This window comes from Juglans microcarpa x Juglans regia, chromosome 7S (genome assembly GCF_004785595.1).
Source record: "Juglans microcarpa x Juglans regia isolate MS1-56 chromosome 7S, Jm3101_v1.0, whole genome shotgun sequence".
Lineage (NCBI taxonomy): Eukaryota > Viridiplantae > Streptophyta > Magnoliopsida > Fagales > Juglandaceae > Juglans > Juglans microcarpa x Juglans regia.
In genome coordinates this window covers 6349738-6374320 of record NC_054607.1, presented here as the reverse complement: position 1 = coordinate 6374320, position 24583 = coordinate 6349738, and the positions used below count along the sequence as shown (strand labels likewise).

Here is a 24583-nt window from a genome sequence, read left to right as displayed (position 1 = left end):
ATTCAAATCGGTTTAGAATTGACTCTATCATCACATGACAACCCAAATAATCCAATACACTCCGCAAGACAGCACACAAATTTTCACCCCCTTATAATTTTTCTCCATTACCCAAACTTAGAGGGCATTATATATATATATATATATATATATATATATATATATATTCAACTTGGCAAAACACGCCATTGCTTTAGTAAAAAAAAAAATGATAAATACACGTAACTTTTCACAATATATTATACAATCATATTTTAAAATGAATGATAGTTTAATAAAATATTTTATAAAACTAACATCACTTCGTAAAAATATCTTTACTTTAAAATATATACTGTCAAATATATTACGTGGGTATCATTACTAATAATTCAGTAAAATATGATGTCAAGGACTATCAGTAAAATATGATGTTAAGGACTAACAGATCAACCCTCCGAAATACAGGCAATAAAACGTCAAACTCAGATTACTATGATCATCTCTCTCAGGCACGAGAAATTATAAAAGCTAGCACACAGAAACAGAGAAGAGATCTATGCCATGGACTTGCGTTCTGATTCATCTACTCTTACCTTTATTCTTCCTTCCTTCCTTACGCTTTCTTCCGTCTTTTCCTTCCTCCTCCCATCACTCGCACCACCCTCTCTGATCTCTCTCTCTCTCTCTCTCTCTCTCTTCTCCTATACCAATGGCAGCCATTGTGACATGCTTCAGCAAGTTCCTTTCTATCTTCCTCCTCCTCCTCCACCTTGGTTGCTTCATTTTCAGCACCACCACCGACCGCCGTCATTCGAGGAGATGTAAATCGTCTCACCTGATCTCTCTCCCCTCCCATTCAAAACCCAACAGAGCCTACTCCTCTCGGTCCTTCTTCAAACGCATCTTCTCCTCCATATACTGCAAAACCAGCGGCTCCCCTCAAACCCACCCAACAACTCTTACCACCCTATCATCCGGTCGATCATCCCAGCATTCCGTACTCCCCATCATCCCACCAGAATCCCCCTTATCGCATTACTCTTTCCAAGAATCGGACATATCATTCGATAACCCATTCTTTCCCCTCCGTAACGATATCTTCCCATGCACAGCCTGCGGCGAAATCTTCCCAAAACCTCATCTTCTTGAGCAACACCAGGCGATCAAACACGCTGTTTCGGAGCTCGTAGATGGTGATTCGGGAAAGAACATCGTCCGTATCATATTTCAGACTGGTTGGACCGACGACGTGAAGAGCATAAAAATCAATCGGATTTTGAAGATCCAAAACAGTCCGATGATACTTTCGAAGTTCGAAGAGTACAGAGAGTCTGTGAAAGCTAAAGCCGCGCGAATCGACGGCGTTCGGAGAAGAGACGAAAGGTGCATAGCCGACGGTAACGAGCTGTTGAGGTTCCACTGCTCGACGTTTATCTGTGACTTGGGACTCAATGGGAATTCCGGCGTTTGTGACCGTCAGTACTGTAGCGTATGCGAGATTATTAAGTCCGGGTTCTCACCCAAGTTGGACGGAATTTCCACGCTATCAACGAGCTGGAGTGCACACGTGGCAATTCCGGAGGAGATCGAGGAGTTCAGGTTATTGAACGTGAAGCGGGCAATGCTGGTTTGCAGGGTCGTGGCGGGTCGGATCGGGTGTGAGCCGGACGATGAGGTTGACAAGGAGGACGGCGGGTTTGACTCGGTGATCGGGAGAGGGGCCCACTCGAGAATGGACGACGAGGAGCTGCTAGTGTTTAATCCAGGGGCCGTGCTTCCTTGCTTTCTGATTGTTTATACTGCGTGAGTATGAAGATCGTGCGGTCAATTTTAGTTAATCACGTGTGTTCTTTATTATGCGCGGTGGTGATTTAAGTATTACCGCTCATCTCTCTGGTTTTAATTGCTCTGAGCCTGTGACCTGGAAAAGGAAGGAGTTATTGCAACGGGACCAAAGGTACTTAGGCGTTCGAGTTTTAGTATGCACCTTAACATAAGATTCGTACCTACTATCTTTATTTGTGAATTTAGTAACATTTTGAAGAGTTTTTTTTTTTTTTTTTTATCCTAAGCAAGCAAGTTAACTTCATTAATATTAGAAAAGATGATACATGATAAGGGGTAGGGATCCCCAACAAACCTCATTACAATAACCATACTGCAAAGATGGTGAAAAAAATGAAAAAAAAAAAAAAAAAAAAGTTTTGATACTAATTTTTTGGTCTCTACCCTTACTCTATAAAAGGGTTTTGTCTAAAAAGACAGTCTGTTGGTAAGCCACCTCGAGAGGCAGTGTAAGCGGGTGCACTACAATCAATTGTCTTAAGATATTTTTTGGAGAGACTCATAGTATCTTTTTCAAGATCATCGGTTAGAGAAATCGATAACATAATAGGAAAATTGATATTGGAATGACAGATCTGTGACCAAACAAAAGTCTTCCCCTGCCTCTGTATTGGCACGTGTGAACCATGCGCCGATGGTTTGGAGGTGAGGTGGGTCCGATTTGAAAGATCGGGAGGTGGAGGATCCACTGGTACAACACGTGTCGTCGACGAAGGTGTCGGGATGAGGCAGTGCATGAAGCCCACGCACGGAAACAAGCAGCGTGTGTGGGCCATGCACCAACCTTTTTGGCACGATTTCATGTTGTCCTGATAGATCGATGGCTTAGGAGTATCGTGGTGGAGCGCATGATAACTGATGGTGACCAGAGTGTGATAGATCTGAGAAAAAAAGAACAATAAAAGGAAATGGAGAGCTCTAGTGAAGGCTATCACGAGGATAAGGTTGAGTTTTTTTTTAGAGAAAAGTCAAACCTTCTCTTTCTAAAAAGCCATCGTCGTAATTTTAACATTTTAAATAGTTAAAAGACTATAATTCATATCCATAATGAGGGAATACTTATTTAGACACCTTTTAAAGAATTCCTTAACAGATATAATATTTTGATAATGTCCAAATTGAAGACTTTCCATCCTTTTGTTTAGAACAAGAGAAAAAATAAATAAAAGATAATTTGATTACATCATCGAAAAACAAACCATCCATAATACCATCTTGGCAAAAGTTGATGAGAAATGCTAATTGTACTAGTGAAAAATTTTAAAAAAACCTACTTCTTCACGCGTAAGTTATTAATATGCTAAAAATTATGAAATTTAAAATTTAAAATTTGAATTTTAAAATAAAACTACTTATGTGTTTTTTATAAGTAAAATTAGTAAGTGCATGCATATAGCACTACTCAAGTTGATTTGCAATAGAAGTTTAAATTTTACAATTTTTTAATATGATATGATTTCCAAATTTTTATGGTCCATTTTAGTTTATGGGTGACAATTCGTATTTGCAGGTCATGTTTGCGTCGTGTCAAATTATAGACATTTGATTTTATGGGTTAATTTGAACCCGACCTGTTAAGGTTAATGAATCAAACATTTAAACCCTAACTCGTCTTTAGGCACCATTTGGATACAGAAACGGTTTCATATTATTTCCTCATTACAACTTTTTTAAATTTTAACACAAAATATAATAAACAATTCAACATTTTCAAATCTCAAAACAATAATATATTAAAAAATAATATTTTAATAATATTTTATTAAACTTTCAACTTTCATATAAAATTATATCGTCTCATCTCACAATACATTCTATTCATGCTGAAGTCTTCGATATTTATTATATCTTTCTATGAAGCTTTTGATAGGTAAGTTGAAAAGCTGTGTTACATGAATTATGTTTTGTAGTTTCCATGAATGTTAAAATGTACAAGCTGCATTTTCTGTGTGCTGGACGATCTTTGGTTCTAGAATGATGTTTACCCTTATTTGTTTTTGCATATGAGATAAGATGGAAGTTAAATAAAATATTATTAAAATATATTTTTTTAATATTATTTTTGTTTAAGAATTTTAAAAAATTAAATTATTTATTTTATTTTGTGTGAGAATTTTAAAAAATTGTAATGATTAGACGATATGAATTGAGTTGAAAAGAGTTATAAAAACAAATGAGACGTACTAGTCATGTTCTCGGTCCCTTTCATGAGTGTAGTCGAGTTGGAGCAAGCAGTGCAATCAAGTTTTATTTGTTTGATTTTTATTTAAAGTTGTGTTAGCACAGTAAGGAAGTCACCAAGCAGTTCAATAACTTGGTGAATTACTGTTGAGTGAGGCTAGAGCACTAGTAATGGTGTAGGTAAAGATATATGTAAAATTTGGCTAAAATCACATATTTTGTCTTTTGCTTTTATCATTCAAAAGAGATTCTCACATTAGATTATTCATCTATTAGTCATAATAATATTATTATTTTTATAATAATAATACTTTTTTCAAATTTTTTTTTAAGAATTTTACAATTATACTAGCTATATATTAATTAGTAATTTAATTAATGAGAGAAAGAGAGAGAACGTGAGAGAAAGTGAGAGAAATGGTCTAGAAATGAATTACGCAGGGCAACACAAAGAAGCAGTACTTATGATTTTAATTGAATAAAATATACATTTGGCTTCCAAACAGTAGGACGCCAAATATGACGTTTGCCTTCCATTTATTGTAGCTCAAAGTCTTACTTTTGATCTTTTAGCTATCTCAATGTAGGATTTTTAATGTAAAACTGGGCATATTTTGCAACTCACATGCACTCTTAGAAGTTTTGCCTAAGATGCAGTCGGTGGTTTGGGTGTTGGGTGTTGTTCTTTTAGCTCTTCTTGTCAAGCTTGGAGTGTGTGCCCAAATGGTGATTTTTTCCCCTATCCCTTAGTGAAGTTTGGGAGTATGCTCTGCAATGTTACACACAAATAGATTTTTAAGAGAGGTTTTCTCTAATGGAATCTGGTTTGGTTTCTGTTAATTAAACTCTGTTTTCATTTGAAGTGAGTTGAGTTGAGATGATAAAATATTATTAGAATATTATTTTTTAATATTATTATTATTTTAGAATTTGAAAAAGTTAAATTGTTTATTATATTTTGTGTTGAAATTTAAAAAAATTATAATAATAAGTTGAGATAAATTGAGATGAGCTGATAATCCAAACGAAACCTTAGTTTTACTTAGTAGAACTATTTCTCATTTTTTTTCTCGGTGCATGCAGAAATCTCATTTCGTTCTAGGAAAACAGACTTTTAGCCTCTTATTCAAAACTCAAATCTTTTTGGGGTTTTGCATCATAGATCATTCTCTAATTAATTCCCTAGCTGATGGATTCCATCGACATTTATCAATGCTTACACACTCGTGATTCTTTTACAGCTAAAAGATCAATAGGTCTACATATATAACTATTCCAACTGTTTGTGTATTAAGATAAACTATTCTCCAGATCTAATTACAGGGAGAATATAGAACAAATATTACAGTGTAATAGGCTTTTTTATAAGAGTAATACTACATACAGTCATAGAATGTACAAACGTGGTGCAGTCGTTTTGAAAAAGAGTAGAGTTTACTATTAAAAAATTAATTTTTTTATGTGGGTACCATATTATTCATTTTTTTCAAAATAATTGTGTGACGCTTGCGTACTCACGACTACAACTATCATTTCTCTTTTGACAAACATCAATACATGAAGGCCTAAAAGATATAGAAGTATATGCCATCCCAAAAAATTCTTATAAAATCCGAATAGAGTGGCTTTCATATTCACATTTATTGATTTCTGCTTAGCATTTAAAGGAATTAATTGAAGATGAAATTTTCCTTGCTAATACTGTTGGTTGCTCAAGTATTGAATGGAAATCAATACAACTCTAATATTTTATTTTAGAAAAATTCTTCTCATCAGTTACGATTCACTACCTCAAACTCTACACTCTATGAAAAATACTCTCACATCTTATGAAAAACTTATAGGTATGGAGTGTGAGAGTTAATAGTGACTGATGCATAATATTTCTCTTTATTTTAACCTAAAGTTACGCAAGTGAGTTATATAGGTGTAAGTTTCCGGCCGATTGAACTCTACACTAGAAATTCATTGATCTTTAGAATGAATGCATCGCCAAAGCTTTAATTGATCTTTTTCTCCTATCAATCTTTGGCAAGAATGAACATGATGCAGGAATGATAAAGTAATGCTGTAAAGCAGGATTTGGTAGTGATTAAAGTGGATTTTAAACGATTAAATCTTCTACGAAATATGGGCATTGGATCCTAACAGAAAAGATTTATTTATTTTGGGTAAGTAAATGGATTAGGTTTGTGAGATAATGAGTGTAATCATTAGTAATAAAGAGTTGATATTAGCATCCATTTCAGCAAATTGCCCCACCCACCCCCAAAAAAAGTCTGACCCAACCTGTATTTTTCGGGTCGGGTTGGTGCGCTCAAATCATTTGGTTGGGCTGGGTCGGGCCAATAACGTCCTCTGTGGCGAGTCGGGTTGCAGGCCTAACTTAGGTAGGAATTAATTCGAAAGTTAAAAGGATTATTTATTGATAGGTGTTATTTTATAAAAGTAAAATGATAAATTGATGTGGTTTCGTATGATACATTTGATTTACTTTATAATAAAAATAATTTTATAATCTAATATATTATATCAAATTACGTCAATTTATAAATTTATTTTTATAAAATACTTTACGTCTAAAATATTTCTCTTATATTTTAGTCGAGTTGGTAGTCTACCAACAAATAATGGTTTTCTTGTTAATTCTTTTTAGGAAAAGGGCATTTAGTCGAGTCTATTTATTTTTCGAGCATCGTTATTGTTTATTTAAAGAAGACATATTTATTTTTACCGACATTTGATAAGCTATTTCTTAGCTAAAATCACTTTGAACGTCATTTTATCAACAAAATCGGCAAAATAATCTTTGGTTCGACAAAATAATCATGAAAAAAGTTTTGGTGGCTTTTTGTTAGATTATTACATCTTATATATATAGGGATGAGTTGAACAACAACACCACCACGTACGTGAGGGCGATCCTCTTTCATTATTTTATTATTTCTTGCAGAGAAATGCAAGATTATTTATAATTTATCATCAAATAAGAATTCATATAAAAAGTTAGAATAAAAAATATAAACATTAGATAAATAAATATCGTTGATAAATTTTGAAAATAAAATTATTAATAACATAAAATGCTAATAATTTAGAAAAAAAAAAAAAAAAAGACTAATACAATGGAGGATACATTTCAAATAGATTAGGCAAAATGGAGGATAAAATTTAGCTAAACCCTTGCTATGTGTGGACAATAGTATTGTGTCGAGTTCCAATGATTTCATTGCCCGATTTGGGTTTTTTCAGCCAAGAATAATTAATTAATTTAATAAAAGCGACCGAATATATATGTTCAATCCAAGTAATCAATTTGGACCGTTGAACATAATAGAGTATTAATTAATTAATGTTAAGATCTAAGATATTTAATCGGACTCATGAATGCAAGCAGCAATATATATATATATATAGTTACTTTATCATCCAAATCGAGACAGCGGTTTTTGGGGTTAGCTCATTCATGTTCTTAATGGAGCTCATGAAGGTTTTTTTCATTTAGCAGAGGCTAGGGTTTAGGCAAGGAGATCTGCTTTTACCTCTATTTTTTATTTGAAGTGAAGAATCTTTTAAGTAGAGGATTGTCATAATTGCTTCAGGAATCTTATGTTATTCCTTACAAGGTGCCAAGGGGTTGTTCTGCCATATCTCTTATTCTATTTACTTATGATTTGTTGGGTTTTTTTCTAATTGATCCAAAAGGAGTTTAGGTTCATTAATGGAGTTTATTTCCAAGTATGAACAAGCATCTGGACAAAAAAAAAAAAAATTGTATTCCTTGTTCATTATTCTGCATCTCGGGCCAGGAAGTAGATTGTGGCTAGAGGTATTTGTTTCAAGGAATGTAATTTTCTTGTTACTTACTTGGGAGCCCCCATTTTTTGTGGTGGATTAACTATAGATTTGTTTGAGCCCATTCTTGCTAATATCGTAAGGAAAATGGCTGGTTGGAAAAGTTGATTATTGTCTACCGGAGGGAAATTAACTTTGATTAAGGTTGTATTATCTTCTATTCCAATGCATACCATTTCTATAATTTGCCCTCTTAAAATGGTGCTAGATTTAATTCAGTAAGTTTTTGCATCTTTCTTTTGGAGGGGAGTGTGAAGCAGTGTTTTAAATTTCATGCTGTACCAATTGGTATGGCCGAAATATTTCGTTTCAGTGGTGTAGTCGGTACAGAGAAGGCTATAGTTTCATACCGGTCAGAATGAAACGGCCCGTACTGGACGTACCGGCTGTTATTTCAGCTCGTACCGGCTGTTATTTCGGTTTTTAATTTTTCATCTTTTTTTTTTCATTTCTTCAAACTACAAGATTATTTTTTTACCTCCTAATTCAGATCAGACTATTTATAATTTATATATTTATATTTATATTTATATTTATATATATTTATATTTATATATATAATTTATTCATATATAGACTATTTCGAAACAATATTTGAAACGGTACCTGTACCAAAATATCTTGTTTCAATGGTTCGACCAAAACGGTCACCGATAGGTTATTCAAAACATTGGTGCGAAGGACATTAAAAAAATAGGTATGCTCAGCTATTGAAGAGGGTGGCATGAGCATAAGGAATTTGTATGATGTTGTAAAAGTTTTGCAATACAAACTTGCTTGGAATATAGTAAATTCGACCTCTCTTTGGATTGTCTATATGAGGCAAACGTATATCTCTAATGTTGTGGTTTTAGATTTAATTGGCTACTCAAACATCATTCAAACGTAAAATATTTTTTAATTTCAAATTTTAACTGTTTCATCTATTTATTATAATTTTTTTAAATTTCTAAACAAAACACAAAGAATAATACAATTTTTTTTAAATTTCAAAATAAAAATTATATTAAAAAATTATATTCAAACAATATTTTAATTTTATAATATTTATATTCAAAATTTTCTCTCTCATTTTCTACAATCCAATAAAATATCTTAACTTAAATTATTTTACAATTATTTATAAATCATTTCACTATTATTAATAGAATTCTCATCCTATATCATTAACCAAACATGACCTTAGTCTTAACTTCGTCCATGAGAGGATTTGAAAGTATCATATTATTTCTTGTTTATTAATCCAAATCCAAACTAGCTGTATGAATTTTTAATGCGTAAAATTACTGTATAAACCTTTTATAAATTAATGTGTTATGAATTGAAGTTAATATATAGAATATAACTTAATTTAATTTTTTGTATAGGGGTGTGAATAACATGATTTGTCAACTTATTTTATAATAAAAATTGTAATTTATTAAAAAAGGGAAAAAAAAACTTGCAAAGTCAGAGAGTATTTAATATTTATAAGTGTGGAATTTATAAAAAATAAAATAAATACAGAATCTATATAAATAAAAAATTAATTTTTTAATAATATACTTCTATTTTTCAAAAAAATTATACAATATTTATGCAGTTCACGACTTAAGTATCGTTCTCTTCCCGCGGGATTTGCTTATTACAGTGTTATCTCTCTCCATTCCCTTGTCTTGATCTCGAACCGACAGCTGCACGATGGCTCACTTGAAGAGAGTTTTTGACTTACGAAGCCTTGGAAACCGTTCCTTCCTGGACGGTCCTGCTCCTTCGCCAGGAATCTCGCCCTCAGATCCTTTTCTTTTTCCATGTACACGCCTTTTCCTCTCTTTTCCCTTCACTTTGCGTGATCTTCCAAAAGGATTCCGCATTTACGTTTTCGTCATGGTTTGCTGCTTCCTATGCCTTACTTCCATGCCGTGGCTCATTCGCTCCGTACCCAGGTTATTTTTTCTGGGCCATGCCAGATTAACAGTACTTATAATGCAAGTGTTCGTGGTTGTGAGTGCTTCGTGATTTTCAAGACTGCAAGGATATTGGAAGGTACTAATCTCAAGGTGGTTTTTCCTCCTTTTTTTTTTTTTTTTTAGTTTTTATGAGCTAGCTCGAGTTTATCACTCAATATGGGTATGTGGTTTTATATGTTTCTGATTTGCTGTTATGATTTTTCAGTTTGTTCTGGAATTTCTTCTCTTAGAAGTAGAGTTGAAATCTTTAGGGATGAGGAAGTTGTTGAAAGACTTTTGCTTTCTTTGACGTGCTTATTAGGAAAGTCCGAAAAATCACAACTTGGGGATATGTTGGAATTTTCTGCCTTGTTTATAACCGAGTTTGTTTAATAGTGTCAACTTTGAATCTCGGGGTATTATGTAGTTGCAGGGAGTGTGCTTTAATTCTCTACAGCTTGTACTGTTCCTAATTGCCACAAATTGCATATATATCACTTATTAGAGGAGAATCAGAGATTTTTCCTAACAAATTTCAAATTTTTAACTTTGTAGTCCACGACTTATATAGTTTGATTGAGAAAGGAAGGAAAGGTTGATTGGATAAAGATGGTTTGCTGCAATTTATTAGGCTTTAGGAACCAATAATAGATCCTTGCAAACTCGTAATTTCCTGATATCTTTTATTTCTGCGTTTAGTTACTATTAAAATGGTAACAAGTAACAACAGTTTAAAATTCAAAGGATTCTCCCTGATTTAATACCATTTCCTTTTTATTTCCATTTCAGGTTTGTGACATGACATCTGAATCCAAGTTAGATGTGGTCAATGGCCATGGGCGTGAGGAATCTGAGTTAAGCTATTTAAATGGTGAGGCGGCATCGGGTGAAAGCGTTAATGCTGCATATACAGTTCTTAATGATACCCATAAACAAGGAAATGGATCAATTAGCAATACAGTGCCAAATGCAGAACGTAGAACTTTCACTGACAGGTAGGATGAGGCGATGAGCTAATTCTTTTGCTTGTGTTGGGTTTTTCATTCATTCTGACTTCTGTATGTAGCACAAAAAAAATCTTCTCTGTACAGATTCTACTTTCATTTTCACTCTGTTACTTGGTATTGGACTTTTTTTTTTCTAATACATTGGAGGAGGGGGGTCGAACCCATGATCTCCATTTTGGAGATGTGAGTCTTGTGCCTTGTGCCATCGGACCACATACCGTTGGCTGGTATTGGACTTAAACCTTACAATTTATCATATATTATTCAATAAAGATGCTTCATTTCTTTTACATTATGGGGCTTTAAGCCTTAATTAAAATTTCTGGGACGTAAAAATGATGCATGGGATTGGAAACTTGTTTTGTATAAATTCTTTCCTATTGATTTGATTTCAGCATGCACAGATTCAATTTAAGGTATATTATACATATTTATTCTAATTTAACATCTTCTAAGAGTTTTTGCGTCATCCACTCTTCAAATGACATTTACTAGTCAAAACCTGATTCTTGTGTAGAACTAGCTAATCTTTTTGCTCTGAATTGCTATGCATATTGTTATGAAAGTACATGAATGGAGTTATATGAGGAAATTATATTTAGAAAATTTAAAATGCATGTCCAGACTCCAGTCTGGGACATTTTCGTTATGATAGTAGATTGTAGATTGATGGTCAAACCTGTTTACTTTCTTACATTACACAGGTTTTCTAGATGGAAACAAAGTCCGGATCATGATATCTTCAGTCTTCTGGTCGATGGTAATGAAAAGCGCCTACATGGATCGGGAAGACAATCTGGACCTCTTTTGTCTGGGACAGCTTACTGCATTTCCTCTTGCAGCATGATATTGCTGAATAAGATTGTTCTATCAAGCTATAATTTCAATGCTGGAATATCGCTAATGTTTTATCAAGTATGTGACTTAGTTTTTTATCCATTTGCTTTATAATGAATCTTACAACCAACATTTTCTATACACCACATGCTTTCTGCAATCAATCCATAACTGAAACACGTGGCATGATGAGATCTAATTTTTCCATGTACTTTTTTTTTTTTTTTTTGCAGAACTTAATCAGTACTGTTGTTGTTGTGGCATTGGTACTCTGCCGAGCAGTTTCAGTGGAAAAGTTGAACTGGAAGCTGATTAGGGTCTGGCTTCCTGTCAATGTAATATTCACTGGAATGCTTGTATCTGGCATGTATAGGTACGCTATGAACCATAGTTTGCAAGTACTCTTATCAGAGAAGCTGCTAGCTAAGGAGAAAATATACTTGAAAAGAAGTTGATTTCTCTTCATACGATCCTCTGTTTAGCATATTACCAAAATATTCTGTCTAACATTCACGTTTGTTCGATGTTTGGGGTGCACTTTTTTCATTTCAGTTTGAAGTACATAAATATTGCAATGGTGACAATTCTGAAGAACATGACAAATATTTTAACAGCAATTGGAGAATTATATATATTTCGGAAACATCAGAATCAAAAAGTGTGGACTGCAATGTTCTTAATGGTAAATGACATTCCTCTTCCGACCTGTCAAGCACGTTCTTCAATCTCTTTGCTGATGATGGCAACTGTTTGCAGTAAAGGATATACCTAATTGATCTTTTAACCTCATAGATGGCCAGACAGCCTACTTAAATTTAATGCTGGATTTCTTTCTTTTTATTACTATGCCTAGGATTATTTTCAAAGCAGAAAAGCAATTTATTTCAAATCTCTTTGATTGGAATATAAATTCCGGAGTGGAAAAGCAATTTAGTTCGAATCTCTTTGATTGGATTGTAGTTTCCTTGAAGAGGAATGGTGGGATGTACTATCTCTCTCTTCTTTTTTTCCCCTTTCTAATCATATTTTTCTATATATTTGTGCACTGCAGATTATCTCTGCTGTCAGTGGTGGTATCACAGATCTCTCCTTTGATGCAGTGGGTTATGCATGGCAGTTTATGAATTGTGTTCTAACAGCAAGCTACTCGGTATGTAGTTTTCGATGCCATAAATTGTTCATCCTTGCCTTCTTATTCATCGAGTTTATGTGTTAGCTTATGGGATCTGGCAATTTGAGTTCTACAAGGACCATGATTCTTGGTGGAGGTGATTCTCAAAGTTCTGAATTAACTCACTAAATTTTCCCGTTGTGACAGCTCACCCTGAGGCGAGTCATGGATGAAGCAAAAAAATCAACAAAATCTGGATCGCTTAATGAAGTTTCAATGGTGTTGCTGAATAATTTACTATCTCTACCTTTTGCTATCTTCTTGATCATACTACTTGGTGAATGGGAATATGTAATAAATGTGTAAGTGTCTTGACCTACTAAATTGGTCACAACCTTTAAGCTTTACCTTCATGCAACCATCAATTTAACCTTGTCACATTTCTTTTGGTCTTGATTTCCAGGGAGGTGACTAAATTGCCAATGTTTTGGGTTGTTGCCACGGCCAGTGGATTGCTTGGACTTGCCATTAGCTTCGCCTCAATGTGGTTCTTAAATCAAACTAGCCCGACCACTTACAGGTAACATTCTGTGGTGTACTTCCAAACTTACCTTCTACAATAAGTAGACATTTAAGCTTTTCCCCCAAAGCTCTCTAGCTTTCAGATAAGCTTATTTACTCATATTGACTGATAATTTTAGATTCTTGTATCAGTCCTTTGCTCATGGGTTGATTTGACTTCCACTCCATATTAAACAAAGTAAATGTAAAACAATTATGTCATTAACTTCTTCATGAATAATACTTGGAGATGATAAAAGTCTATAAGCTTTATAGCTCCATCTTACATGATAATAATAATAAAGCTAGTTATGGAATATTGCATGTGCATTGAAGGAATCTTTTTTTTATAAGTATTACAGCCACAAAGAAATTCTACAAAAGTAGATCTATAAACTGACATGATTTCATATGATGCATTAGATTTACTTAACAATAAAAGTAACTTTGCAATCTAACGTACCAGTACATCAAACCACGTCAGTGTGTGGATTTACTTTTACGGAATCTCTTTGTGAATAAAGCATTTCTCATCTTTTAACGTATGCACGCGATCACTCACACCTTCTTTTTGACACTAATATATCATTGATGTTGTGCTTCTGTTTCTACAGTCTAGTAGGTTCCCTAAACAAGATTCCCATCTCTGTTGCTGGTTTGGTGTTGTTCAAGGCTCCGCTTAGTCTACCAAATTGCTTCAGTATACTGTTTGGTAAGAACACATGAATCAAAGTGTATATACATTTAGCATCACTCTAGTGTATTACTTAGTTTTGGCCAATGCCAATGCCAATGACAAACATCTTTTGCAGGTCTATTTGCTGGAGTATTCTTTGCCAGGGCCAAATTGTCCCGATCATGATATAAAGATACTATACCCCCCCCCCCCCCCCCCCCCCCCCCCCCCCCCCCCCCCCCCCCCCCCCCCCCCCCCCCCCGGCCAAAAAAAAAGAGAAATTGATGCGATTTGACATGCGCAGCTAGCTGCTCTTACACTCGATTTCAAGTATTTGAATGACGAAGAGATCATTTATATCTTATGAATATTTGTATCTATTTTGAAAGATTGTGTCTGTTGTAATTTATTTATCACACATATTTATGTGTCTTATGGAACATCACTTTCGAGTTGATTTGGCATGTATTAATTTCGGGAAAGAACTTTGTCTCAAATTTATATATTTATTGTTTAATGAGATAAGTAGTGATACATCGTGTACTTATAATTTTACTTATAATTTTACGCACAAGATTTATTTTATCAGTTTTTTTTTTTTAAATTCAAATTTTAAATTTTAAGTTTTATAATTGCCAGTATATCATTAATAGTTGATACATCAGCACGAATTGCTATGTGAATAAAAAATACAAGTACAAATAGCATTTTCCTAATGTGGTTATTGGATTCTGAAAAGAAAAATACTCCATACATATATGGTACAATTGACTCATGGGTATTGTGATATTATAGAATCTTTGCATATTTATATTTATTATTTTTTCTAGGCAATTTTTAGGAACAACTGCCCTAATATTTAAGCCATTGGCATTTGGCATTTTTTTTTATCTCAACAAATCTAATCATTACAATTTTTTTACACAAAATAAAATAAACAATTCAATTTTTTCAAATTCTAAAACAATAATAATATTAAAAAAATATATTCTAATAATATTTTATTCATTTTTTAACTTTTATCTCAACTCATCTAATCTCATATGCGTAAAACAAACGAGGTTGAGTAACTTTGAAAACTTATCTCATCTCATCTCATCTGAAAATAAAAAAAGATACACATCTAAAGTGGATCTTAATGTATATATTGAGCATTTAACTCTGCTTGAAAACTCACATAGACAACACTAAATATTTTATGATTAATCTCATGTATTTATCTTTCTTCTATTCGAGACTCTCAAGCTCGACAAGAAGTACTCAAATGAATTCTTTTTCCACAAAATAAATAAAATGACACAAATATCTTAGCACAAAAGAAATTATAATTTTGATAGTTTGGACTTAAGTTCAATTTTTCCTTTGATCAATTTTAATTTTTGAGCATATTATTATTATATACGTGGATCATTGATTATCCAATTAAACACTTAATTTCCTAATTATAATGGTCCATAATTGTCAACCGGCCTACTAAATTCTCAGTAGTAACTGACGATATATATATATATATATATATATATATATATATATATATATAGCACCATAACATTAATATATATATTAAAAATTCCATTTATAACTATTAATTTATACGGTCATATTGAAACCGCTAGTTTTTAGAAAAGTAATTAATACATGTCTTGCTAGCTGTTACGTGGTGATCATGCAGTCAACAAGTCATGTACTACTCTCACATATTAATGCATTGGATGAATTATAAACTATATAATATATATGCCTCAAAAGTCACAAAAAAAAAAAAATCGACAAATTTGTCTCTGAATTTAAACATAATAAAGATAAATATATAAAGTGAATTTTATAATTGAATATTTAATGCTATTTAAAAATTACTCAGACAACAATAATTATTATAAGCTGGTTACCTTAATTCATATGTCAATCTCTATTAAGGTCCTCAACTTTGAATAAAAAGCTTGAGATTTTGATCCCAAAAATAGTAGTGCTTTTGCCAATGACGTCCTAATAATTATTATCTGATACATGCAATATTTTCTTGACATGTTCAAAGATCTTGCACACTAAATCTATTCTAATAAAATAGGTGTAGCTACCAAGAAAGTGCTAGATTTTTAATTTTAATTTAAATGCCTCCATATAATCCTTTTTTTTTCTTTCTAAAAAAGTTATTTGCTGAGCAAATAGCTTAGACTTTGCCGATGAGCTGGAAAAAATGCACTTGATCATACATGATTAATAGTGTAAATATACAGAGTGTATGATCGATGATTTTATTCTGAATCTTTAACTCCAATCACTAATGTCTTGTGGACCAGATAGCATAAAGTTTGGTCTTTAGATATTGAGAATTAGGTTCGAACCTCGTATAAAAATAAATAAATCATTAACTAAAAAAAACCGATCTAATATATTATTTTTCAAATAAAATAAGATTTGGTGCAAATCATGTTACTCATGTTATTCCGATGATCTTATTCAAGAGCAATGCTATTATTTATCTCATACATATTATTTTTAGTCGCATTAATTAACTAGTATGACGTATTTTAAGTGAGTGATTTTTATGTCAATTACTTAGATAAAAGATCGCTTAATTATCACTATATTATAAAAGTTTGTGTGACATGGTATAATCGAAATTGACAAAATAAAAATTAAGAATGATGTATATTTCCTTTTATATATATAATTCTATATATCGATGGTATTTGGCATAAATAATGGATTGATATATATATATATATATATATATATATCGATATTCCAATATTAATTCCTCATAGAATATAATTACGGGATAATGTCATGTTACTCGTGATCCTAAAATATGTACTTGATAAATGATATTAATTTGTAGTTTTAGAGTGTACAAGTCTCACTTAATTTTTTTTTTTTTTAAATGAACAAATATGACATACTCATAAAAAAAATTATTTTTTTAATGACAAACTCTATTTTTTTTCAAATGAAATGCATTAGATTTAAACATATATCCTACTACTAGTACTGTATCTAAGATTACTGATCATATATATTATAACCCCTGTATATATTCCATAAAATCTCTTTCGGGATCACAACATGAAGCAGCTACTAGCTAGCTAGGGAATAGAATGAGACAAATATATATATATATATATATATATATATATATATTATATGTTCGGAACATAATTTTGCATGAGCCATACATAAATTTAAGATCAGTACTGCGACAATTTTAGCGGCGACTTCGTGATCTTGAAACTCCGTCTTCTCTGATCTCTTTTAACCTTGAGATAAGGTAACATTTGAAAGTTTAATAAAATATTATTATAATATTATTTTTTTATAATTATTATAAAATTATATTTTAATTTATAAAAATTAAATTATTTATTATATTTTGTGTGAGAGTTTGAAAAGATTGTAATGACTAGAATGATTAGATGAGATGAATTGACATACTCTTTCAAATACAAAGTTAATAATTTGATTTCAATCCCTTATATATATATATATATATATATATATATATATATATGCAACATCATCATAATAATATCCTTCCACAAATCCAAAGCCTGGGCAAAATGTTCGGGTAGGATTTATTCGTGAGTAATGTTAGATGCATTTTTAAGGCCGGAGTGTGTAATTAAGTCTCACGTACTCTTTTTAAAAAAAATTGATAAATTTAGAATTCAAATAAAAAATTATTTCTTAACAGTATATTTTATTTTTTTTAAATAAATACTCGAGATTTGAATACTCTAATACCGTAAATATCATTTTTAGATCTCTCCTCAACATGAATATGTCAAGAACTAAAGTCCTTGAAAAAAAAGTATAAACATGCGCGCAGGACGTATATAGCAGATCAAACGAAAAAGGAAATTAAACAAGAACTTTCCTGGAATTAAAATGAGTTCTGCAGAACTCCGATCCAGCTAGAAAACTGAAAGGAAGCGCAATTTTTGCACAAACTACCATTAGAACTTAACCATATAATAAAGCCCAGAAAAGCTCAGCACACTACTAGAACATGCATGCTCCAATGGCTTCGCTTTTCCAGTATTACTCGTGTACGTTAGTCCTACCAGCTGCTCATATTTCTGAAATAAACCCCATTCATTCAATATTCCTGAATACCGATCAATAAATTGAGAACTAGGATACTTCTCCAAGGTCTTTAACCAAAAACATAATTTATTTAACCTACTAATTAAGCTAGAAAGAAGCTGCTGTTGCTGCCCTGAGAGGACTGGGAATTTGAAGACACAAACTCAAACAAGTCGATTTCTTTCCTTCCAGTCGAAAAGTCATCATGGGATTGGTCTGTCAGCAAATCAACGCTCATGATGTTGTCGTCGTAGCTGTAATCATTTGCCGACAACGAATTTGCAGCGCCATTCAGCAGGTAATTAGAGAGGTAGAGGTCAGAATGCAAGTAGGTGGTTGCAGTAGCACTGGTGGAAGTGAATGTCCCTTTTGCTTGGAGGACTTCGCTATTTATGCAGTACTGCAAGCTTGATTTTGAAGTAAAAGATGAAAACCCGCATTCAACAACATCAGTGAGCAGCTGATCACCTTTGTTTTGACGAAAGTCGTTAGAATTGATGGATGTTGAAGAATCCTTAAACTGATCATCAACAACATGAAATGTTTCGGCCAGTAGTACTGTCGGATCATCAGCAGTAGTCATGACTTTATTAATGTTGTCATGAACATAGGGCTGATCGAAATGGTTTGCAAAAAGGTTTTGCATGAAGAGAAGCTCATCATCATATGTCAGAGAAATATTCATGGTGGGAGAGTCAACTTCATCATGGGTTAATGGAGAAATCTCTGACAGTTCCGGGAGGAAATTGTTGAATTGGGTCGATGGATTTTCGATCATAGTTTTGCTGGAAGTAGTAGTACTAGTACTCTTACTGATCATCAGAGTACTTTTGCTTCTGATATAGTCTTGAAGAACAGATGAATGTGGCTTTCCGGCCTTTTGATTCTCTGTCTGTTTGTTCTTTCTTCTTGAATTCTGCCTTCTTCTGGTGGCATTCCAGTGGTTCTTTATAGCATTTTCGGTTCTTCCTGGAATGAACTTTGCGATCTCCGCCCACCTGTTCCCGACCTTTGCATGAGTTTCCACCAATATCCTCTCCTCTTCTTCACTCCAGCTATCCTTCTGCAACATAATTTAGACACCAAGACAGAAAAGAGCATTGTGTTATAGAACAGATCAAGCCAATGTCAATTCACATGCAGTACTCAAGGGATTAACTACTTTTATTTATAACGGCAACAATATTATTGCGTTCCTGCACAGATACATGAAAATCACATGAATTTGAACCCTAGACTAAAATGGAAGAAGAAACGTGAAAAATGCAAGCAGACGCCTGAGAGAGATAGGTTTTGCATGTGATGTACTGAAATTACTTGTGTGAAAACAAATGTATTAGCGTTACAAGAATAAAAAAAAAAAAAAAAAAAAAAAAAAGTTTCAAATGAACAATTTTCAGCACGCTGCAATTGACTTAAATATATTAATTAAGCTGTAATATAACATTTGAATTTCAAGGTAATCCTACTTAAATTTTTAAACCTAGGATTTTAGATTATTTTTTTTTAATGGAGTTTTGCTTGCCATGGATAAAGGGAAACCAAAGAAAAGTATATATAGAGCCAATCAAATATCTATATAGATCTCATATATATATATATATATATATAGTAGTAGTGTAGATTACAACACAAACCAGATAATGAAATCTATGGTTTTTCATGTCGATCGAAGTAATGGGTGATTGTATATCAAATCTGAGAGTAGTCAGCTTAGATCATCCTCAGACTGATCTAATCCCATAAAAAAAACCTGACAGAAGTTCCAAAACAATGATTGTGCATATATGAAAAAAATATGATCGTAAAAAGATCAAAGCGCAAAATCATGTGCAAAACCCTGATAAAACTCATGAATAAAGAGATCACAATTGAACCTTAATATCTGGGCGCAAATGATTATGCCATCTTTCGCGACACTGCTTGCCAGCTCTTCCAGCCAACTTTTCAGCTATCTGAGCCCATTTTCTCACTCCGTATTGCTTCACCAACCTAATTAGTTTCCTGTAAACCATGAAAAAAACCCTAAAATATTTCAGTGGACTAAAGTAAACATCAGAAGCAACATATACTCATGATTGTTAAAACAATTTAAGGGAAAAGGAAAACATATCAAAGTGTTTTCTGATTATCACCTGTCTTCTTCATCAGTCCATTGCCCCTTGATTAAAGCTTCAGAAGAGCCTTTTCTAGCTGCCTTTCCCACCCCTTTAGAACTACTCTTCCCTGAAACTTCCACTTTTTCTTTCAATCCCATGGTAGGGCTTCCCTCATGCATCCAATTCAGAGTCTCTCCGTCCACAAAAAACTCGTCAGAAACATTCACCTCTGGAATGTTCGGCCAGGAAAACCCACCACCAATTGCACCCCAAGACCGAGGAACACTGCACAAAACGGTATCCGAAACAACTACTTCCTTGTTCTTTGCATGGTTTTGGGTCTGTGTCTGAGAGAAATGAGTGTTGTGACCGTACAAAAACCTGTCTATAGCAGTGAATGGTGGACCGGACCGACATATGGGATAATTACTTGGGGAATTTCCATGCCCACAAGCATCTCCACCAGTAACAGTACCTTCTCCTCCACCTTCCATTAGAGAAGCTTGAAGGAGATTGAAACTAGAGGGAAAAAAGTGTATAAAGGCTTGATTTATGGGAAGGTTTTGTGGGTTTTTCGCTTATCTTGTTAGACAACCCCATAACAAGAGCTGGAGAAAAAGCTTAAACCAAGCCTTGTAATGAGCCACATGGCGTAATAGCCGTAGATCCTGGGACAAACCCAACGGCTGAGAATTGGTGTTGGGTGTAACTCCTCAGCTTCCTCCCTCGGACAAAAGTAGAAAAACGGGGGAGCGATTAGTGGGTTCGTTATAATTAAACCCATAATTATTATTATTATTATTATTTTAATTATTAAAAAAAACAAGCATTTGTGAATAATTGAAGGCCGGGATCGAGTTTACCACAATCATCTTACATATAGTAAGATGGGCATTCACCTGAAATATTATTGATCAAAAATTATATTAAAATTATATTAAAAATTATATTATAATAATATTTTATTTAATTATCAATAAAATATCTCATCTAAACTGTATAATCAAACAACCAAACAAAAGAGTGGGTAATGAATCGATGATTACTCTATAATCTTCAGACAGGTTTTTTTTCACCTTATTTTAAGAGTATTTGAGAAAACTAATAGTGATTTATTAGGGTACGGAAATTTAGGAGAATTCGAAGACCTAGTTGTTAATTGCTTGGATGACTCCTCATGCTAATTGCCTGCTCATTGGGGAGGGTAAATACTACCATGACCCAATAATGCCATTAATTTATTTGTCTTTAAATTAGCAATTTCTAGCTAGGCCTCCTTATCTTTTTTTTTTTCTTTTCTTTTGGGTTAAATCTCCCTATTAATTTCACACCGAGGAATTAAACAGCTTAATTAATTTGCATGTGGACTGGATTTTAGAATTGAAAGAGACGATTCAGCTCAAAACAATAACGGTTTATTTGTACTTTTTAAAGCCTGTTAATCAAGTGCGCCAAAATGCATGCAGCAATACTAGGCCGTCATGTTTGAACTAATTTTTCTTTTTCTTTTTTTTTTTTTTTTTTTTTTTGGGAGGAGGGATAACTATGTTTGAGAAATGCTTTGGGATTTTTTTTTTTACCGAATGATTAAAAAAATATTTTTTAATGATGTTGTGAATTTTTTATTTTTTAAAAAAATATTTATGATGATTAAAAAAATATATATAAAAAAAAAGAGAAAAAAAAATTATACTATTCAGAACACTTTTCGGATACCAAATTCGGACCCATTGCAGTACTCAACTATGTTTTGGGTGACAAGGGATGAACAAGGAGTGGTCCACAACTGCAAATCACCTAAAAACCTAAGCTCTTTCAAGAAACATCTCATTTCATCTCATCTCATCTTACTTCATCATTACAACTTTTTCAAATCCCCACATAAAATAAAATAAACAATTCAACTTTTTCAAATCCCAAAACAAAAATAATATTAAAAAATATATTCTAACAATATTTTATTCAACTTTTTAACTTTAATCTCATCTCATCCCATCTCATCTCTGAAAACAAACGAGCCTAATATTGTTTGTAATTACTTATCATTCTTAATTGTTTGTCTTTTGAGTAGGGGAATGACACGTTCCGTGAACCTGACACGAAATAAACAGATCATTTAGATTTCATATAGATGCATGGGTTTTGATTATCAAAAAAATAGATTGACCTAATAAGACACAATTAATAAACATGTCAATTATGAGTCAACCCGCAAAACATGCAAGCAACCTATATAAAACGAATAAATTCTATAAATATTTAGCTTTCATACTTTTATTTTTGTTGAAAATTAATATTAAACTTAGTATTTGGCTACTTAATATCTCAAAACATTAAACATTTTTTGTTAATGCATTATTTTATTTTATGAAAATATTAGTTTTCTTATATATTGAATATAAAATATTTTTTCATATATCACCACAACAGAACAAGTTTTTTGGGATGAAATATTTCATATCAAAAAACTGGATTTTCGTCCCAAAATACAATTTGGGATGAAAAGAATTCATCCCGATATTACTGTCTCAAAAGGCTTTTTGGGGCAAGAAACTGAATTTTGTCCTAAAAAATATTTTTTAAAAAGGATGTTGACATACATCTTCCTTGTTCTCAAATTTATTATAATATTCATGACAAATTGCCTTATATTTGTGGTATACATTACACATAAGCTCATCGACAGTCTTACACTCCTCTTTGACCAAAATTTAGTTTGGAGTTATCATTGAAAAAATATATACACAAAGAAATTATCACTTGCATATTCTATATTTTGCATACATATTAAATAATATTATAAATCAATTATTTAAACATTACTAAACAACACTTCTTGATAAGCTCTTTTGCATCTTGAAAGACTTTATACTATGAACTTGTAGTCAAAGGTGCATAAGTTTATATAAGAGCACCCACATGCAATACAAGCCAAGTTGTTGGTTGTCCTTCACCTCCTGTATGTTCGTTCAGAATGTTAACCTTAATTTTATCCACTTTACGATATTTTTCCAATATCACGCTTCTAGTAGTGCCTCAACGTTTACGAGATTGTACAATTAACTCTAAAAAAATGTCATATTCCTTGTAGAAACGAAGTAAATAATGGTTAGTATATATTTAATATGTATGAAATACCTGAATTTAAACAAAATAATTATAACACTTTTACCTTGTTTTGGAGAGTTGAGCTCTAGTGGTGAGTCAGACGGAGAGCTAGGAATAAGTGAAAATGAGATGCGAACTTTCTTTCTCTTCGGTGACATGATTTCAAAGCACATATATATTCATTACAGAAAAGATATGTCATAAAATATCAGATTAACACAAAACAAGTCAATTATCCGTATCAGTTTTAGTAGACCATTCACCCTCATCATTTGTAGATACTACAAATGAGTCAACATTTTTCTCAACTATCGCATCAATAATTTTAGCCTCAATATATTTCTTATGTAATGGAATCATCACATATTGACTCAAATTCACAAATAAGTTAAAAACAGGTTGACTCTCTTTGTATTCTTCTTGAGTAGAGGGATCATCTTCTTTTTCAGATTATTCCTCCGCCTCGGGGATAACATCATATATGTTTCTTAGAGAAAAATTTTGTACCACTCGCCATTGATTTTCTAACTCAAGATCATCTAAGTAGAATACTTGAGATACTTAGGAAGCCAAAACAAAAAGATCATCTTCATACCATTTTCGCGATGTATTAATACTCAATAAATGTTCATCATCACATACTCTCTTTCGAAGATTGCTTAAATCCATCATCGCACACTCCCCTTCTTTATTTTATTTTTTAAATTTCAGGTTGACAATGTCTTATAGGAGATGAAAGCGTGGCAGACCAGGGCAACTCTCCATTGAAAAAATTCGAGAGATGACTATTTTATTCGAGCGTCAGGTGAAGATCTTTGACTTTCAGGATCTTATCTAGGAGGTTCGTTCCTTAACGGTAGTCTTTGTCGAGCGTGGTTGGACACCAATCCTCGACTAGAAGGACGGAGCATGGGACCTCATTTCCTATATCGACATTGTCTCAGAGTTTTATAGAGAGCTCAGTTGTGCTAGCCAAGATGATGGAGGGGCATATACGATCTCGGTTCGGGGAGCCCCAGTTACATTTTCAACGGATAGACTCGCCAATTTCATTGGTATCCCATGATACCGCACTGCATATCCGAACATGGTGCACAAGGAGTCTTTAGCTACAGGTAATGGGGAGACGGTTAAGGACGAGGGCTCTGATAAAGATGTACTTGACGGCCTTGGTGATCATGAGGTGAGGAGGTTCATTGTTGGTCCATATGCTCCTCCCTATGATGAGACGAAGAGCATCAAACATGCAGATTTATCTGGTTTCTTCAAGATCATGAACTTAATCATTTCCAACAAAATTGATCATCGGC

The 24583-nt window shown here is 32.9% G+C and overlaps 3 protein-coding genes across 3 annotated transcripts; 2 read left to right on the top strand and 1 right to left on the bottom strand.

The window, feature by feature from the left end:
- The first annotated feature begins 479 nt into the window (after positions 1–479).
- Positions 480–2000, top strand: LOC121240540. The gene has a single exon (XM_041137995.1). The coding sequence runs from the start codon at positions 692–694 to the stop codon at positions 1787–1789; it is 1098 nt and encodes a 365-aa protein (XP_040993929.1). The 5' UTR covers positions 480–691; the 3' UTR covers positions 1790–2000.
- A 7506-nt stretch (positions 2001–9506) lies between these two features.
- Positions 9507–14178, top strand: LOC121240539 (GDP-mannose transporter GONST2-like). The gene is made up of 10 exons (XM_041137994.1): positions 9507–9888; positions 10581–10786; positions 11503–11713; positions 11869–12008; positions 12188–12317; positions 12687–12785; positions 12954–13108; positions 13210–13326; positions 13922–14019; positions 14120–14178. The coding sequence occupies exons 2-10, from the start codon at positions 10590–10592 to the stop codon at positions 14167–14169; spliced, it is 1197 nt and encodes a 398-aa protein (XP_040993928.1). The 5' UTR covers positions 9507–9888; positions 10581–10589; the 3' UTR covers positions 14170–14178.
- A 3991-nt stretch (positions 14179–18169) lies between these two features.
- On the bottom strand, positions 18170–20659 carry LOC121240761 (transcription factor MYB119-like). The gene is made up of 3 exons (XM_041138299.1): positions 20202–20659; positions 19944–20070; positions 18170–19129 (listed from the first exon to the last, which is right to left on the bottom strand). Exons 1-3 carry the CDS (start codon positions 20657–20659, stop codon positions 18170–18172), a joined length of 1545 nt encoding a protein of 514 aa, XP_040994233.1.
- Between the last annotated feature and the right edge of the window lie 3924 nt (positions 20660–24583).

Excerpts from the sequence above, each read along its gene's own strand:
- LOC121240539 (XM_041137994.1), top strand. The coding sequence starts at position 10,590 with ATGACATCTGAATCCAAGTTAGATGTGGTCAATGGCCATGGGCGTGAG. Across the intron at positions 11,714-11,868 it reads TATCGCTAATGTTTTATCAA|AACTTAATCAGTACTGTTGT; the intron begins GTATGTGACTTA and ends TTTTTTTTGCAG. Across the intron at positions 13,109-13,209 it reads TGGGAATATGTAATAAATGT|GGAGGTGACTAAATTGCCAA; the intron begins GTAAGTGTCTTG and ends CTTGATTTCCAG.
- LOC121240540 (XM_041137995.1), top strand. The coding sequence starts at position 692 with ATGGCAGCCATTGTGACATGCTTCAGCAAGTTCCTTTCTATCTTCCTC.
- LOC121240761 (XM_041138299.1), bottom strand. The coding sequence starts at position 20,659 with ATGGAAGGTGGAGGAGAAGGTACTGTTACTGGTGGAGATGCTTGTGGG. Across the intron at positions 20,071-20,201 it reads TGGACTGATGAAGAAGACAG|GAAACTAATTAGGTTGGTGA; the intron begins GTGATAATCAGA and ends CATGGTTTACAG. Across the intron at positions 19,130-19,943 it reads ATTTGCGCCCAGATATTAAG|AAGGATAGCTGGAGTGAAGA; the intron begins GTTCAATTGTGA and ends ATTATGTTGCAG.